At 44.1% G+C, this 17001-nt stretch overlaps 1 protein-coding gene across 1 annotated transcript in view; it reads right to left on the bottom strand.

Annotated features, from left to right (window-relative positions):
- The window catches only part of DDX20 (DEAD-box helicase 20), a 204149-nt gene that overhangs the window by 17916 nt on the left and 169232 nt on the right, over positions 1 to 17001 (bottom strand). Inside the window, exon 10 of the mRNA XM_044076991.1 lies at positions 14922 to 15023. Coding sequence (XP_043932926.1) covers positions 14922 to 15023 — 102 coding nt within the window. The remainder of the gene's footprint in view (positions 1 to 14921; positions 15024 to 17001) is intronic.

Below are 17001 nucleotides of genomic sequence, written 5' to 3'. Positions count from 1 at the left end.
CCCCTCGTCAATGGCCTTGGTGACTGTTTCAAAGAAATCGACCAGGTTTAAGAGGCAGGATCTGCCCTTAACAAAGCCAAACTGGGTAGGATCCAGTGTATGTAGGTCCCCAATATCTTTATTTATGAGGTCCATGATGATCCTTTCCATAGCTTTGCAGACCAAGCTAGTCAGGCTTATGGGGCGATAGTTTCCAGGATCCGTTGAGGCACCACCTTTGTGGAGAGGGACCACTGTTGCTGTACGCCACTTTGGGTACATATCCTGTAGTAAGGCTAAGATTGAACAGTAGTTTTATGTTTGGGTTTAGCTCTTCTTGGAGTTCATGTAGGACGCAGCCCGGGACACCATCTGGTCCCATTGATGCTGTGTTTTTTGCTTTGGAGAGGGGGCTCTTACCTGAGCATCTGAGATGTCAGGGGGGCAGCACTCTGTTGGGATAGATATTTGCCCTTTTGGTGGGGAGAGGGGGGGGGAGTTTGCACTGAACCTGTCAGCTAGGATGTTGGCGATGTCTGTGGGCTCGGTGTATTTTTTGTCATTTTGGACTAATTCTGAGCATATCTGGGAATTCCCACCCAGGTTCCTAACATAACTAAAGAAAGCCTTGTAATTATCCTTAGTGTCCTGTGCAATTTTTCTCTCGAAGCTGGCCTTAGACGATTTTATGAGTGCCCGTAGTTTTTTGCTAATACTGATCAGAGATGCCTTCCCTTTTTGGGATTTTGCTCTATCATGTAGTAGCTTCCTCCTTCTATTGTACAGTTTGTTTATGGCTGGGGTCCACCAGACAGGACGTTTGCCTTTGGAGGATTGGGTCTTGGTTTTATTTGGGATTGCATGATCCATGCATTCCTGAAGGTGTTCATAGAATGCGTTTATAAAGGATTCTGCGGTCTGGGCCGTATTTTCCACAGGCCCGGGGGCTTTGAAGGATTTCGCCTCGGTTTTGAGACGTGTGAAATTTGCTTTAGAGAAGTTTTTCACTGGTTTTCTGTGCAGTGGGTGGGGTCGGGATGTGAATATCCAGTGAGATTAGTTTATGGTCTGACCTTACCAGTGAGGGATACACTTCTGGTCTGGAGCATAGTGTCCCCATGTTGGTTATGATCAGGTCCAGTATGTTTTCCCCTCTTGTGGGAGTGGTAACAAGTTGTTCCATAGCATTTGAGTTTATAAATTCTAGGAACCTTTGGGCTAGGGTGTTGGAGCTAGAGTAATGCTCCCAGTCTATGTTTGGGTAGTTGAAGTCGCCCAATATAATGGTGTTTGGAGAGACCTTCATATTTTCCAGTATTCTCAGGAAGGCCAAGTGGGGTTCCTGTGTTTGGGAGGGTGGTCTGTAGCAGGCTATAAACTGGAAGGCAGTTTTACCCACAGTTAGTTGCACATGGATAGTCTCTGATGCTTCGTGCTGTGCCACCAACCTGGAGGTGTGGGTATCTTTGACTAATATTGATACTCCCCTCCTTTTGTGGTTCGTCCAAGTTTTGGGGCCGAAAAGCATGGTATGAGGTATAACCTGGTAGTGCTGGGGTGCTCTCAGGAGCCTTGAACCAGGTTTCTGTTACTGCACAGATATTGATGTTCTCCATGCTAAGGAGAGTTGAAAAGTCGTGCATCTTGAGGTTTAGACTTCTGGCGTTGAGTAGCATTACTCTTAGTTTCTTATCCCTTGTGATACCTATGGAGGTGGGTTTGTCTTTTGAGCCTTGCCTAAAAAGGCACTATGGGGGTAGCAAGAGCCTTTGCCAATATCCAAAGCCCAGGGGTGACAGGTGCAAGCCGTCCCTAGCGAAGCATCGTGGCTTGTTGAGCATGTCATCCCAGGCTGACAGGCATTGGATCCCCTTTGAATGACACCAACACTTAAGCCAATTGTTGAAATTGATCATCTTGTCTTCATATTGTGGCATCATTCTTGGTGAGGGTAAGATGCTACTCAAGGTCAGGGTCATACCGGCCTGGGCTACATGCTCAGAGAGCTCCTCTATGTCTCTTTTCATGTAGTCCAGGGAGGTACGTCTCAGGTCATTCACACCAGCATGGACAATGATTGAGTCATATTTGTACTTGCCTTGGAGTGACCCGAGTGCTTGTGTTATGTGGCGGATCCTAGCACCCGACAGGCAGCTCACCGTGACCTTCTCCTTGTTCAGCCTGGTGAGCGGGACGTCAGTGTGCCTGATGATAGAGTCACCTATTACAAGTGTATCAGGTGTGTTGTTTAGCCTTAAGGGCTGTGACTGTTCGGCACACTGGCTTTGTGAGTTATGTGTTGCACGTGTTTTGGGGTAGCGGTTGCTTGGGTGTCTGCTTTGGAGGTCTCTGCTGCTTAGGCAGATTTTTATTTAGCCCAGTATGTTTTTGTGTGTTTATGTGTTTGGTTTGTTGTCGTGGTAGGTCTATGTGAGACTGGAATTGTAGTGAGTGTGGTTTCCTTCTCCTCCTGACTGGTTACGCCAGTACTGAGTTGAGAGAGCTTAGCCTCCAGTTTGGCTATATGGCTGCATCTCTCACATGTGTTGGAATTTGTTGGGAGAAGGAGAGGGTTGTCTGTGTACATGAGGCAGTTGTAACATTGCCTCAAGATTCCCAGATTCACCTGCTGGACAGGAGAGGAGATTGACAACTGACCTTTGGACATGCTAGAATAGTATTGGGAATTCCTTTATAATTGAAAAAAAGGGCCAATGGGGAACAAGGTACTCAAGGGGAGTTTGTGAGGGTGTAGTGCTTTTAATTTTTTTAGAGCTGACTTATATAATTGCTTTAGTGAGCAAGTGCCAGGTAACTTAAATGCAATGTGTTACAGGTAACCTAAATGCAAAAACGACAAACAGTAACTTTCTTACAAGTGAAACAAGGAAATAAGTACAGTAAGCAATGCAGATATCACTATGGATCCACAGAAGTGCTAAAAGGCCGCATTTTAGGTGGAATTAGCGTTTCAGGGAAATAAACAAACAACAAGCATACAAATAAAGCTAGATTCAGCAGGCCTGGATCTAGTCTATGCTACAGCAAACAAGGTGTACCAATTTCAGTAAGAAACAGTTAGAATATGCAGGCACTATAAGCCTTTAACCAGATATTCCCTGCTCAGAAGGGCAGAGTCCAGCCTCTCCTCCCACAAGAGTGCAGACCGCAATCCTTCCTAACGTAAAATAACTGGCCTGAAGCCCAAGTGCTTAAACCAGAACTAATACACTTTTAGAATAACAGACACTGAGCTCTCAATCAGCAGTTCCTAACCTAGAAGGATGTAAGCTGCCTGTCCTGCCACCACAGTGCAGGCCACAAACCTTCCTAATGTAAAACAACTGGTCTGAAGCCCAAGTGCTTAATCCAAAAGACTTAGAAATGATAGCTACACTTTAATCAAGTTACTACCAGCAGTAATAAATACAACTGAATACTTTAAAAAATGCCTGGATTAGTGCTCAAGTTATACAAACAAAGCTAGATTCAGCAGGTCTGGATCTAGTCTATGCTACAGCAAACAAGGTGTACCAATTTCAGTAAGAAACAGTTAGAATATGCAGGCACTATAAGCCTTTAACCAGATATTCCCTGCTCAGAAGGGCAGAGTCCAGCCTCTCCTCCCACAAGAGTGCAGACCGCAATCCTTCCTAACGTAAAATAACTGGCCTGAAGCCCAAGTGCTTAAACCAGAACTAATACACTTTTAGAATAACAGACACTGAGCTCTCAATCAGCAGTTCCTAACCTAGAAGGATGTAAGCTGCCTGTCCTGCCACCACAGTGCAGGCCACAAACCTTCCTAATGTAAAACAACTGGTCTGAAGCCCAAGTGCTTAATCCAAAAGACTTAGAAATGATAGCTACACTTTAATCAAGTTACTACCAGCAGTAATAAATACAACTGAATACTTCAAAAATGCCTGGATTAGTGCTCAAGTTATACAAACAAAGCTAGATTCAGCAGGTCTGGATCTAGTCTATGCTACAGCAAACGAGGTGTACCAATTTCAGTAAGAAGCAGTTCAAATATGCAGGCACTATAAGCTTTAACCAGAAATTCCCAGCTCAGAAGGACAGAGTCCAGCCTCTCCTCCAACAAGAGTGCAGAACACGAACCCTCTTAATGTAAAATAACTGGCCTCAAGCCCAAGTGCTTAAACCAGAATTAATACACTTTTAGAATAACAGACACTGAGCCCTCAATCAGCAGTTCCCAACTTAGAAGGATGTAAGCTACCGCCACTACAGTGCAGACCACAAACCTTCCTAATGTAAAACTGGTCTGAAGCCCAGGTGCTTAAACTAAAAGGCTTACAATGAGTTACACCAAGCAGTAATAAATACAATTGAGTACTTTTAAGATGACGCAAGAGCAAAATAAAGTAAGAAAAAACACAAATACAGTATTTTTTTTTTTTTTTTTGGAAAGAGAGAAAGAAAGAGAGAAAGGAGTAGCAGAAACTAAGCTGATTGGCCTTCTCAAATGCTCTCCCTGTACTGGGTAGAATGAGGTAATGACACTAGACTGGGAGGAGGGTCCCAGATCAAATTTACACTAGGGGCGGGCAACTGCAAAGCCACCAACTATAAAAACGCTATACCAACAGGGAAGGAGGGTGGGAAACAAACTGCAGAAGTGTTACTCCCAGCTGAAAAGCAGCAGTGAGCCTTTAAATGAAAGTTTTAAAGCTACAAATATCCACACTACTTAGAACAAACTGCAGAAGTGTTACTCCCAGCTGAAAAGCAGCAGTGAGCCTTTAAATGAAAGTTTTAAACAGCTAAAGGAGCCACTAGAAAAAAAGAGTTTAACTGCAACAAGTTATCATAAACAAACAACCCAACAGATGCTTAATAAGAGTGGACAATTTCCAGTTAATACCTCACACACAGTGAAACTAGCTAGAAAAAATACACAGTACACAAAGTGCTATAAACAACAAAGAAATAAAGAACAAAATAAACAAAAAACAGGATACTTAATGTTATATATTGTAGCTCCGAGTTTGCTGAGTGTCCTTCCTTCGATAAGCTCACTGTAAAATGGCTGAACACTCACAACTGAGCTTCTTAGGTAACAGCATGGATTAGAATGGATAAGTCCAGAATTGGACGCCATGATTTGTCTTTTCTGGGTACCAGGAAGAGTCTTGAATAAAAACCTTGTCCTTTTTCCTTTTCTGGTACTGACTGAATAGCCCCCATATCCATGACGGACATGACTGGTTTCTGGGCCTCTGCCCACTGATTTGGAGTCAGATCTGGCAATGTATGGAAATGAAATCTGTATCCCTGGGATGCTATATTTAAGACCTACTTGCCCTGGGTAATTAGATGTCAATTTTGAGCATGAAGTGCTAGTTTTCTCCCCAAAGAGGCTGCCAAAAGAAAAGTGCTTGGAAATGGCAGAGGAAAGTCATTGAGACTGTTTACCGTAGGGGGGGTGCTTTGCTACTTCCAGATTTGGATATGGAAGCACCCCATTGTTTTGTTCTGTAAGTTCCTTGTGACTGAAACCTGGAGCCTTTGGAGTGTCTGGGTTTGACCCGAGTGGCTCTGCTGGATACTGGAAAGGACCAATTCTTAGTAGGCCAGTGTCTACTGAACCTGGGTGGCTGCACTTGCGAGAAATCTTTTACAGTTTGCATAGATTTAGCTTTGTCCTCCATCTTTTTCAAAACCTCTTCTGCCTTGTTACCAAAGAGACTGTCCTGTTGTAAAGGAGCATCCAACAATTTAGCTTTAACATGATCAGGCAGATTTTGCTCCTTGAGCCAAGCATGTCTTATCACAGACAGCAGTTATGACGGCCCTGCAAGAGGCCTCCAAGGAATCAAAACCACATTGCAAAGTATGCTTTCCAACTTGTTCAGCTGAATGCAATAAACCCTGTAACGTTTCCACATAATCAGAAATCAACATCATTTTCTGTTTAAGTAAGCCCATGACATGCTGTTGATATTTAAGCATTGATAGTTTAAAGCCCTGACTGCCAGGGTTGCAGACGTATAAACCTTCTTACCCCATCTATACAGCGCCCTGGAGTCTCTATCAGAAGGGGTGGGATTTTTAGCAGTAAAAGCCATCAACACCCTTGGGAACCTGAGAAATTGTTTCAGGGTCAGCAGTAGGGTTTTTGAAAAGAAACTTGTGGGAGTCGAGAACCCTGTAATATCTGTCTGACTTACAAGGAGCAGGGCATCAGGAGCCATGCTGGATTCTGAGAAAACAACAACAACAATGTCTAAAACAGGAGGTATAGCCAAAGGCCTATGCTGAGGAAGAAGAAAATCCCACAGCCTCTTTTTGGATTCTGAAAAATCCTGACTTTCCCAATGAAAATGTTCCCTTAAGGTATGCAAAGTTTTCACCAAAAGAAAAATCCTCAGGAGGAGAAGCAGAAGGGATGGATTCTTCTGCATCAGAGTCCTCATAAGGGGGAATAGAAAATTCCTGATCAGAAGAGGAATCAGAAGAAATGGAAACCTGATCTGAAGATTCATAATCAGTGCCTTGCCTAGGCCTCTTAGCAGGAGAGGGTTGGGAACCCCTGATCAAGGTAATTAAATCCTCAGCCATTTTGATCATTTGTTTTTTAGGCATAGGGGCCTGAGCACATGACTCATGCGTTGGTTTTTTAGATACAGAAGTTGGTTTCTGCCTTGCTTTTGATGGTGGTTTAATATACAAATCTTCAGGCCTGAAAACACCCTCAGAAGCCGGTGCCTGCTCAGCGACTCCGGACCCATCCAAGGGAAGAGACATCCGTGGGTTCGATACTTGAAGAATCTCACGGCATACTGGACTCGAATGGGTCTCAGTAGAAGCCTGCAACTCAAAAGTAGTGGGCACCAGGTGCTCCGAAAGAACCAGAGTACCGGCGAGTGGCTTAGGAGAAGCTTAGTCATTGGTTTTGGACCTTGACGGTCTGTCGCTGTCTTTTTCTTTGCGTTTTTTGTGAATTCCCATAGTCGGATTGCTAACCGACGACATTTCAGGATAGTTAAATCTTGAGTCAAAGTATTTAGAAGCAAAAATATACAGAAGCTTAACAGTGCGTTGGTTCAATTTAGCACAAAACCGACAGCAAGGCACGTTGTGGTCAGGGCCTAGGCATGGAATACAGTACAAATGAAAATCCTTATGAAGTATTTGCTTCCCACAAGTAATACAATTATTAACTTTTACTGACATCGGTAAGGAGCAAGAAAAAGTTTCCCCAATGGGGTACTTAGCTTTAGTTTGAAGACTTCGGTTCTGAAACTCGAAAACGAAAATTTCAGGAGTCTGCCAACAGGCAATTGCGAACTGCTTCTGCTTCGGGGACCGCACGGCAAGAAAGACAGATTAAAATGGCGTCGGCTGCAAGTTTTATACCCGTGACGACCTGACTTCATGGAAGAGGAGACAGCAACCGACGCAGGACCCAAGACTTTGTTATTCAGGGCGACTGAGGGCAACCTGCCAGCAGATTACCCAACTGTAATGACTGCAACAGTGAAACACTAAGAACATCTTATTTTTCAACTAATAGTGATGAAGTTTTCGTTAATGCTTCAGATAGTTCTGTTTTTTAAAGGGATTCTTGTAACTTTAACATATTCTAGTAATACTAGCTCGATCTGCAACATAGATAAGAAGTGGCATATACGGACAGCAGATGAGCAGGAAAAAGGTTTGACAGGGTCCCAACCTAATTTTTCATTTAAAAATTAAAAAAAAAAAAATCTCTTCAAAAGCTCTTATGCTATTATACATATGCGAGTGAGGACAGATCAGTTCATACAGGCACTTTTCCATGTGGCAGATGCAATTTCTGTCACTTTATAGACAGCAACAGCACTTTTATCCATCCTGGGACTGACAAGAAATACTACGAGTTCAAACTAGTTGTACTTCTAAGAATCTTATTTACCTTGCCCAATGCATACCATGTAAAAATTTGTACATACGTAAAATAAGAAGTTATGTACCTACCATAACGTTCCATGTTAGTTGTCTTCTCTCGCCTTCTTTCTTGCTTGATGGGTTCGGAGCCGATCCCTCGGCTCCGACTCGGCACTTGCTAAGCTCGAGAGTCACTTTTACCAGCTCGAGGCAGCCCCATATCCCATGATGCAAGGCGGTAAGTACCCAGATCTCGTTTGATGACAAAGGGCAATAGCACCAAGCATAAAATACTTCCCAAAGGAAGAAAGAAAACTTACAGATGGAAGAAGGACCAGGTCTGAATGGTCTTCAGCATAACAGTTTCTTATAACAAGGTCTGTCCAGGCCAGGAGGAAGGAGGGAGGGTCGCAAGAAAGAAGGCGAGAGAAGACAACTAACATGGAACGTTATGGTAGGTACATAACTTCTTAATGTTAAGTTGTCAATCTCGCCTTCATTCTTGCTTGATGGGACCGGTCCTAGCACCTCTATCCTGGGTGGCTCAATGGAACAAACTCTTGAGGACTGTAGAGCCAAAACTGGCTCTGTCCCTGGAGGCCAAGTCCAATTTGTAATGGGAAACAAAAGTGTGAGGAGTGGCCCAAGTGGCGCTGCACAAATAGTGTCTAAAGGAAGTCTAGCTTGAAAGGCTGTAGAAGTAGCTAAGCTCCTAGTTGAATGTGCTTTAGGTTTTGAGCACAGCTGTTTTCCCCTGAGCAGATAAATTTCAGAGATGACCGAAGAAAGCCATCTAGACAAAGTCACTTTAGAAACAGGAAGGCCTTTTTATTATCCGCATAGGAAACAAAAAGTTGATCAGATTTTCTAAATTTTTTTGTTCTGTCCAAATAATATCTAAGTTGACGGTGGACATCAAGATAATGTAGCTTTTGTTCAGCTCTATCTGAATAGTTGGGGAAAAATACAGGAGATCAATGGATTGATTCAAATTGTTCTTTGAAGCGACCTTAGGCAAAAAGGTTGGGTTAGTTCTCAAAGATACTCTGTCTTTGTGAAAAACCAAATAGGGGGGTCGAACCGAAAGAGCATGAAGTTCAGACACCCTCCTGGCGATGTAATAGCCACTAGGAATAAAGTTTTCCAAGAAAGATATTTCAGGGAACAAGAAACAGCTGGCTCGAAGGGGAAGAATCAAGGATGTCAGCACTAAATTTAGATCCCACTGAGGAGGAGGATTCCTGATTGGAGGCTTTAGTAGGAAAATTCCTTTCAAGAAGGCCCTGCAGAGCCTATGGGACATAATATTATGATCTGCTATACCGACATGAAAATTGGAAATAGCAGCCAATTGAACTCTGACTGTGGAAGAAGAGGAGCCTGCATGAAAAATCTCTGTTAAGAAGTCCAGGACTGCCTGAACAGGGGCAGTAAAAGGATCAATATTCTTGGCCTTAGCCCAATAAGAGAAACGTTTCCATTTGCTTGTATAAATCCTCCTGGTAGAGGATTTTAGCGAAGCTACTATGATGTCTCTAACTGGGTTAGAGATCAAAGGAAGCCTGGCTAAGGAAGGAAGTGGAGCAACCATGCTGTGAGGTTGAGAGAAGGGATTGACCGGTGCAGCTGACCCGATTGGTGAATCAGAAGATCTGGCACTGGGTCCAGATGCCACGGCTGCACCAAAAGGTGATGATGGAGGAACGGAAACCAAACTTGTCGAGGCCAGTAAGGGGCAATGAGAATCAATTTGGCTCTCAAAACGGTAGCTTTCTGGATAACCTGAGGGATCAGAGGAAATGGAGGGAAGGCATAAAGAAGTCCCTGGGGCCAATCCTGGGTCAGAGCGTCTCTGGGGGGATGGCCTGATGGAGGGAAGAGGCAGAAGAAGTCTGGACATTTGCTGTTTTGGGGAGTAGCAAAAAGATCGCAGCATGGGCGACCCCATTCCAGAAAAATCTCTTCCGCTATAGATTGCTTGAGAGACCACTCGTGAGGCATGAGAATAGCTCTGCTCAATCTGTCCGCTACAATGTTGGTTTTCCCAGGGATATGCGTTGCTACCAGAAACCGATGAGAGGAGATCGCCCATTGCCATAGTCTGAGCTTCTCGACACAAGGGGTAGGACTTGGTTCCGCCCTGTTTGTTGATATACCAAACTACAGACATGTTGTCTGTGTGGACTGCAATTGTCCCTACGGGAAGAAAGTCGTTGAGGGCTTGCAACGTTAAAAGCACTGCTCTCATCTCCAGGACATTTATGTGCAGATGGTACTCGAACGGCTGCCACGTCCCATGAACCATCCTGCCCTGATAATGACCCCCCCACCCGATCAGGGAGGCATCCGCGGTGACAGTGGCTATCGGGGATGGGGTACAAAGTACCTGCCTTGGTGAACCTGAGGAGATGTGATCCACCAAGCAAGATGCTCTTTGCATGTCTGTGTCACCAGAATCTGGTGACGCTTTGGAAGTTGTTGGTATGACCATTGTGTGAACAGCATCCACTGAAGAAGGCGCATGTAGAATCGAGCCAGGGAAGAAGAGTAATGGCCGCAGCCATGAGACCTAATACCTTTAGAACCATTCTGGCCTGTACTTTCTTGTTGGCCAGAATGATTCTGACATGACTCTGAATGTCTGAAACTCTTTGATCTGTAAGGGTAGCTGACATCCGAACAGTGTTTAAGTTTGCGCCTATGAAGGTAATAGACTGGCAGGGCGATAAGGATGACTTTTCAAGTTGATCAAGATGCCCAAATGAGAACAAAGGTTTATTGTGTAATCCCTGGCTTGTGTAAGCTGATGCCTGGTGGTGGCTGACAGGAGCCAGTCGTCGAGATACGGAAACACCTGGAATCCTTGACGTCTCAGGTGAGCCGTGACCACTGCCATGCATTTGGTGAACACTCTGGGGCTGTAGTGAGACCAAAGGGCAGGGCTCTGAACTGGAAATGACTGGACCCCAGCCGAAGCGGAGAAATCTCCTGGAGCGTCTGTGAATTTTGATGTGATAGTACGCATCCTGAAGATCTATTGAGCACATCCAGTTGTCCTTCTGTAAGAAGGGCAGAATTGACTGAAGAGTGACCATTCGAATCTTGTCTTCCTGACAGACTTGTTGAGTCTGCTGAGATCCAATATTGGTCTCCAGTCTCCCGTCTTTTGGGGACCAAAAGAACCTTGAGTAGATTCCGGCTCTGAATGGTCTGTTGTAACTGGCTGAATGGCTCTTTTGCAGTAGTTTTGAGACTTCTAACTCTGCAATTTCCCTTAGACCGGTGGTACATCTGGAAGGGAATTTGAGGGAAGGGACTTTCCTCGAAAGGAATTATGTAACCCTTGGATATGATCGACTGTACCCATCTGTCTTGAGTGAGGGAATGCCAGGCTTCTGGGTACAGTGATAATCTTCCCCAACTGCCTCCAAGGAGGGACAGCCGGGCAACATCTCAGGGATGCTGAAAGGGCTTGTCAGAGAGGCTCTCTGTTTCCCTGGTTTTCGACCCCTCTGCCTCTAGAGCGGCATCTGTTGTTGTTACCCCTCTGCCTCTAGGGGTAAACTGACCACGTGAATCCGGGCGTGACTCCTTGGGATTTACGGAACCACATTTTCCCACCTTTCTGTCCTTTGGGATAAGGTCTAGAAGGGGTGGAAAACGGACTCCTACAGCAGAAAGAGTCTTGCCGTCCTGTTCGCACCTGGTCAAAGTTTCCTTCACCTGAGGGCCAAACAAAGCTGACCCATCAAAGGGAGAATTTGTGAAGGACGCCTTAAAGCGATCCATAAAATCACATAGCCGCATCCAGGCTTGGCGTCTAAGAGCCACACCTGTACCTGCGGCTCTACTCGCTCCATCAGCAGCATAAGATATTAGCCGCATGGAGGAGTTTGCAATGGAATTAAGGGTTCCTAGCTGCAAAGCAATTTTTTCTTGAGCCCCTGCAGCTGTAGGATCCTGTACTACTTCACCCAGTTCCTTAAGGATATCCCTCTGGAGTCTGGTGAAGTGACATAGGTAATTCAGCGAACGCATAGCAAAGGTCGCTGAGGAAAACATCCGCTTACCGTACCTATCCATGGTCCTAGAGTCCTTATTAGGAGGATGGACGGGTACGGAAGGATCTGCAAGTTCCTTCTTGGTGGCCGCAGCCACCACCATGGCATCAGCGGGGACACCCTTAGTGAGGAATTGCTTGTCACACGGGGCAGTGATAAATTTTGAAGGCCTCCTAGGGACTGGCTCTACAGAGTCAGGAGCTGCCCGCCTTCGTGCAATAACCTGCATAAGGGGGTCGAAAGGCGGAGACACCCAGGAGGTGGAGGGCCGAGATCCAAACGCCTCTAGGTATACTGACTCATCCTCAGAGGGATTGTTGGTGGGCCAGTTTCCCCTCTGTTTAAGGAGTTCTAGGATGTCTGAGAAGGAGACATCCTCAGAGGGGATCTAGGGGATCCCTCTGACTCATCAAAGTCAGTATCCAGTGACAGACTCGGGAGTCTACATGTTTCCTCTTACAAGTCCTCTTCCTAGGAGGATCTCCCGAAACATCAGGAGAATCCTCGGAAGAGGGGAAATTCCCAATGGGGAAACCTGAGGCGGAGGATCTCTGGGTCCTGTAGCAAGAGAAGTGGCAGAGATGTCAACAGGTACTATAGAGGGAGGAGCTACGGAACAGACTGCTGACTGATACCAGTGGCCAGCACACTCTTCATCACCTCGAATGCTCCCCTCCCAGGCAGGTCCGAGAGAACCCGTTCCGAAGAACTAGGAACTCCAGGGACCACCGAAAGGGAAGTCTCCGAGGCAGATGTCGGAGCCGAGCTCACCAAGGCCGAGGCTCCAAGGGGAAGAGCGGGTTCGGACAAGGGTCCAATGCCACTCACCCCCTCGGAGGAGACCATGGAAGCCCGACCACTGAATCCCTCTAAGGAAGGTCTCGAAGAGGAGATAAGAGTAGAGGCTGAAGGAACAGAAGGGGTATCCGTGGTCCAGCCGTAGCAGTAACCATTCGAAGACTCCAACTCCAAGCTCTGGGGTAGAGTTGAAGGAGGAACTGTAACGGGTGTGGACCAACAGTCGCCTGTTGAGACGGACTATGTAACATTTGGGCCAGTACCTGTGACTTAAGTAATCTGCTGACCACTCTCTAGGTCATGGTCTGAAAGTCTGGATGACCTTGAAGATCGGCTCCGATGGCTCCGTTCGAAGGAGAGGTGAAGCCGAGCCGAAAGTATCGGCTCCAAGGAAGGAGACCTCGACCTCTTCCTGGAATGAGCCATCGGAACCGATACTATAGATCCTGTCGGAGCCGAAGACTTATCGGAGCCGACAGGAAGCTCGATGCATCGGCTCCAGCCGGAGCCGATACAGCCACAAAGTAACGGTGTCGGAGCCGATCGGGCCGACACCGATGCCTGTGCCACATGGTGGTCGGAACCGATCGGAGCCAACCAAAGTGGTCGATGCAGAATCGGCACCGATAGCCATCGGTGCCGAAGGCTTTGTTAAGCCAGAATCGGCTCCAGCCCGAGCCGATCTCGACTCGAATGAGTCGGAGCCGAGGCCGCAGGCTTAGACACAGAAGCCTGGGCCTTGGAAGATTTGGCTGATTTTGATGGAGCCGACTTAGCCGGAGAGCCCTCCGGCTTAAGAAGGCCCCTAAGTATCAGCTTGTTACGTCTTTCCTGCAGGACTCTCTGGCTGAAGGAATGACAAATAGCACAGGAGTCCTGCAGGTGAAGAGGCCCCAGGCAATACAGGCAAGAAGTGTGACCGTCTGTCAGAGACATCTTCTGACAGCACGAGTCACACTTCTTAAAACCTGAGACCCTCTCCTTTGACATGGTGCTTCACAAAACACACACACACACACACACCAGTCAAAATTAAATTAAATAAAATACCACAAAGGTATTACTATAAAAACAAACACACACACCCTAACAGGGAGGGGATGGGATGGGTAAAGTTTGACTAAAAAAAATTAGAAGAGACAGGGATTTTCTGTCAGAAAATCTAAATAATTAACTGAAAACTAAAAATTAAAGGTTTTTTTACAAAAAGGGGCTTAAATATCAAAATAGTGAATCACTTACCAGGAGCTGGTAAAAGGAGGACCTCATAAGCGAAGCGGCAAACGAGATCTGGGTACTTACCGCCTTGCATCATGGGATATGGGGCTGCCTCGAGCTGGTAAAAGTGACTCTCGAGCTTAGCAAGTGCCGAGTCGGAGCCGAGGGATCGGCTCCGAACCCATCAAGCAAGAATGAAGGCGAGATTGACAACTTAACATCTAATCATTCCCTTTCAGAACGTGTTAGGGAACACATTAGGAACATCAGACAAGGCCATGACAACTCCCTAGCCAAACATGTTAAAGTGATGGGAGAAGATCATACTTTTAAAGTTTTACGGTCACTGAATTTATTAGGGATGTTGGTAGACTAGGTGACTTATATACTAGGAAAGAAAGCAGGGAATTGTATTGGATTTTGCATCTACAGGCTGATGGGTATTATAGTCTGAATGACAAGGTCTTTAAGACCTACTATGAATCAAAGGGGCGTCCTCAAGTTGAGTTTTATATTCTTTAAATGGATATGTAGCATGTGGGGTTTTTTTACTTGTTTTTATTGTCCGTTTCAAATTATTGATTGTATATTAAATGAATGTTTGTTTGCTGTTACTATATGGTCCGATGAAGCAGAGTATGTCTGTGAAAACACTTACCAAGTGTTATTAAAACTTCTGTCTTTTTACAGCATTTTTATTTTAAGTATTTATTTGTACTACATTGTCTCATTTACTTTTGTAAAAATGACAGCAGCCTGAAAGCATTCTGAATCAAAGGCCTTTTCTGACAGACTACCCTAAATACTCTTAACTTGCAAATCTGTACAAGGAATGACCAGTCTTCTTTAGACATTTTAGGTGCACAGATATTATTCTGCTACAAATCATTTATATGTTACAAAAACAAAACACACATACAAGCAAATAGTTCAAAACTAAACATACAAGACATGGAAAGAGCTGTAATATACCTGGCAAATCTGATATCTGCAGATTGCATTTCTGTGCAATAGTCATCATTTCATTTTCCTCCTGCCCTCGACAACAGTAAGTAATAGCCAAGCCATAAGTACCTGTTAAAAGAAAAATATGATTACAAGTGTTAGAAAATAACATGTGGCTGAAGTACCTGTCCAAAGACACAAACTCACACAATGTAGCAAGCATGGTAAAATTAATTACTGTGTGGTACTAGAACAGAATTAAGGTTATAAACTACTAGGCAAATTCCATCCTGCCCTCAAGCTGAAGTTGCAAAACATCTGCGATTAACTACCCTGTCCAACTCACTTAAGTAATATTCCTTGTGCACTGTAGAAAGCTACTTATGATCAGTCTGACCATACAAAGTAAACAACTGTGTGGTAACAAATGTACTGCATCTCTAGAGAGAGAGATACAAACTTTGATTTGGCGCAGCATGTTTTATAAGCATTGTAATGCTGGCACTTGCTGCAGAAACGGTATGCAGCGTACAGACTGAAGACATGCACCATCATAGGTACAGTCAGAGGAGTATTTGCTGGTTGCAGCGTACTAATGGCAGAGGGACTGTATACTGAAAGGCATAATAATATGGAGAGACTGTTACACCGGATTGTGCAAACATTATGGTATCGAAGTGGCTAAAAAAACACTGGAAACATGGGCCACAAAGAATCATAGAAAATGATGACCCAATACCAACAGTCCAAAAGATAGATGCTAGAAAACTGGATATAGTGGTCCAAGAAAAGACAAAAGTAGCATTGATCATTGAAATCACCACACCTAGTGACTATAGTGTCTTGCGTAGAGAGAGACACAAAGTTATAAAACACCTGGATCTGCAGGCAGAAATGACAGCCATGTGGAAAAAAAGATACCCAGACAGTTCCAATAGTAGTAGAATCAATGGGTCTTATAAAAAAGAATTTACAATTGTATTTAGATATGTTACCAATTCATGTAACACTGTATGACTTGCAGAAAGAGTAGTTACTGAGCACATTGCTGGTGCTGCCAAGAGCACTTTTGGCTGACAAAAAGTGAAACAATACTAATTTCATGACCTTTAATGGTACTTTGACTTAGGAATGTGGTCCATTCCCATCATGGTATTAGAAACCCAAAAGACTTGGAGAAATTAAAGACAGAAAACCATCATGGTTGCCTGGATGTCAGGAACATCATGGATGGCTCTTGCTTTGTTGGAAAAAAAAATGTAAAAAGCATAATTGACTCTGGTGAATGAAAAAACAGTCGGCTGGCACTCTGAGAACAGTACACACATACACACACAAACATAAAAAAAGAGAGAGACAGCCTGAAGCTGGTTCAAAGTATTATCAGATTTATAAGAGTTTACACATGGGAACGGAGGTACGTGAATGATCAGTCATCAGATTCAAAGCTGTCCCAGATAAAGTAATACAAATTACCCAGAGGTACAATTACCACAGAATTAGCTACATTAATTGGAAGGGTGTGGGTGGCAAAGATGAGGGACTTGCTCCAACAAGGAAAAAACAAAAAACAATAGCCTATCTAATCAGGCCTCAGGACTCATCCACACAATTTTAATTCAAAATTATTAATTTCATTTAAGTTGAAATAATAGAATGCACCAATATAAATAAAACATTGCGCCAGTGGAGTTTAACAATACAAAACTTCAACACAAAAAGAAAACTAATAAGCTATTTTCAATATATACAAATTGCTAGAGAGTAAATTATAAGCAAATAACACTAGCAAATCAAGAGAGTTTAAATATCTAGTAAAATACATGAGTTTATGATAAAAAAGGTTTCAATGAGAGCAAAAATGTTCAGCCAAGGATTATCCTTAAGTTTGATAAGAAAAATTATTTTCTATTTGGCTTCTATTTCTTTATTAGTAGTGTGTTTTAGAGATAAAAGAAATTCTTCAAATTGAGGCAGTGAAGATTTTTTCCTGTTCCTTGCAATGATCTTTTTGGCCACAGCAAGAATAGAAAAAGGCCTTTTTTCAGATGTTTAATCTCTATAAAATTGATTAGAATCAGCTCTTTTGAGAGTATAAAAGAATCAG

Source organism: Protopterus annectens, chromosome 7.part0 (genome assembly GCF_019279795.1).
Source record: "Protopterus annectens isolate FY-2018-M chromosome 7.part0, PAN1.0, whole genome shotgun sequence".
In the NCBI taxonomy this organism is placed as follows: Eukaryota; Metazoa; Chordata; order Ceratodontiformes; family Protopteridae; genus Protopterus; species Protopterus annectens.
Note: the sequence above shows the minus strand (reverse complement) of the source record. Positions and strands in the feature narration are given on the sequence as shown.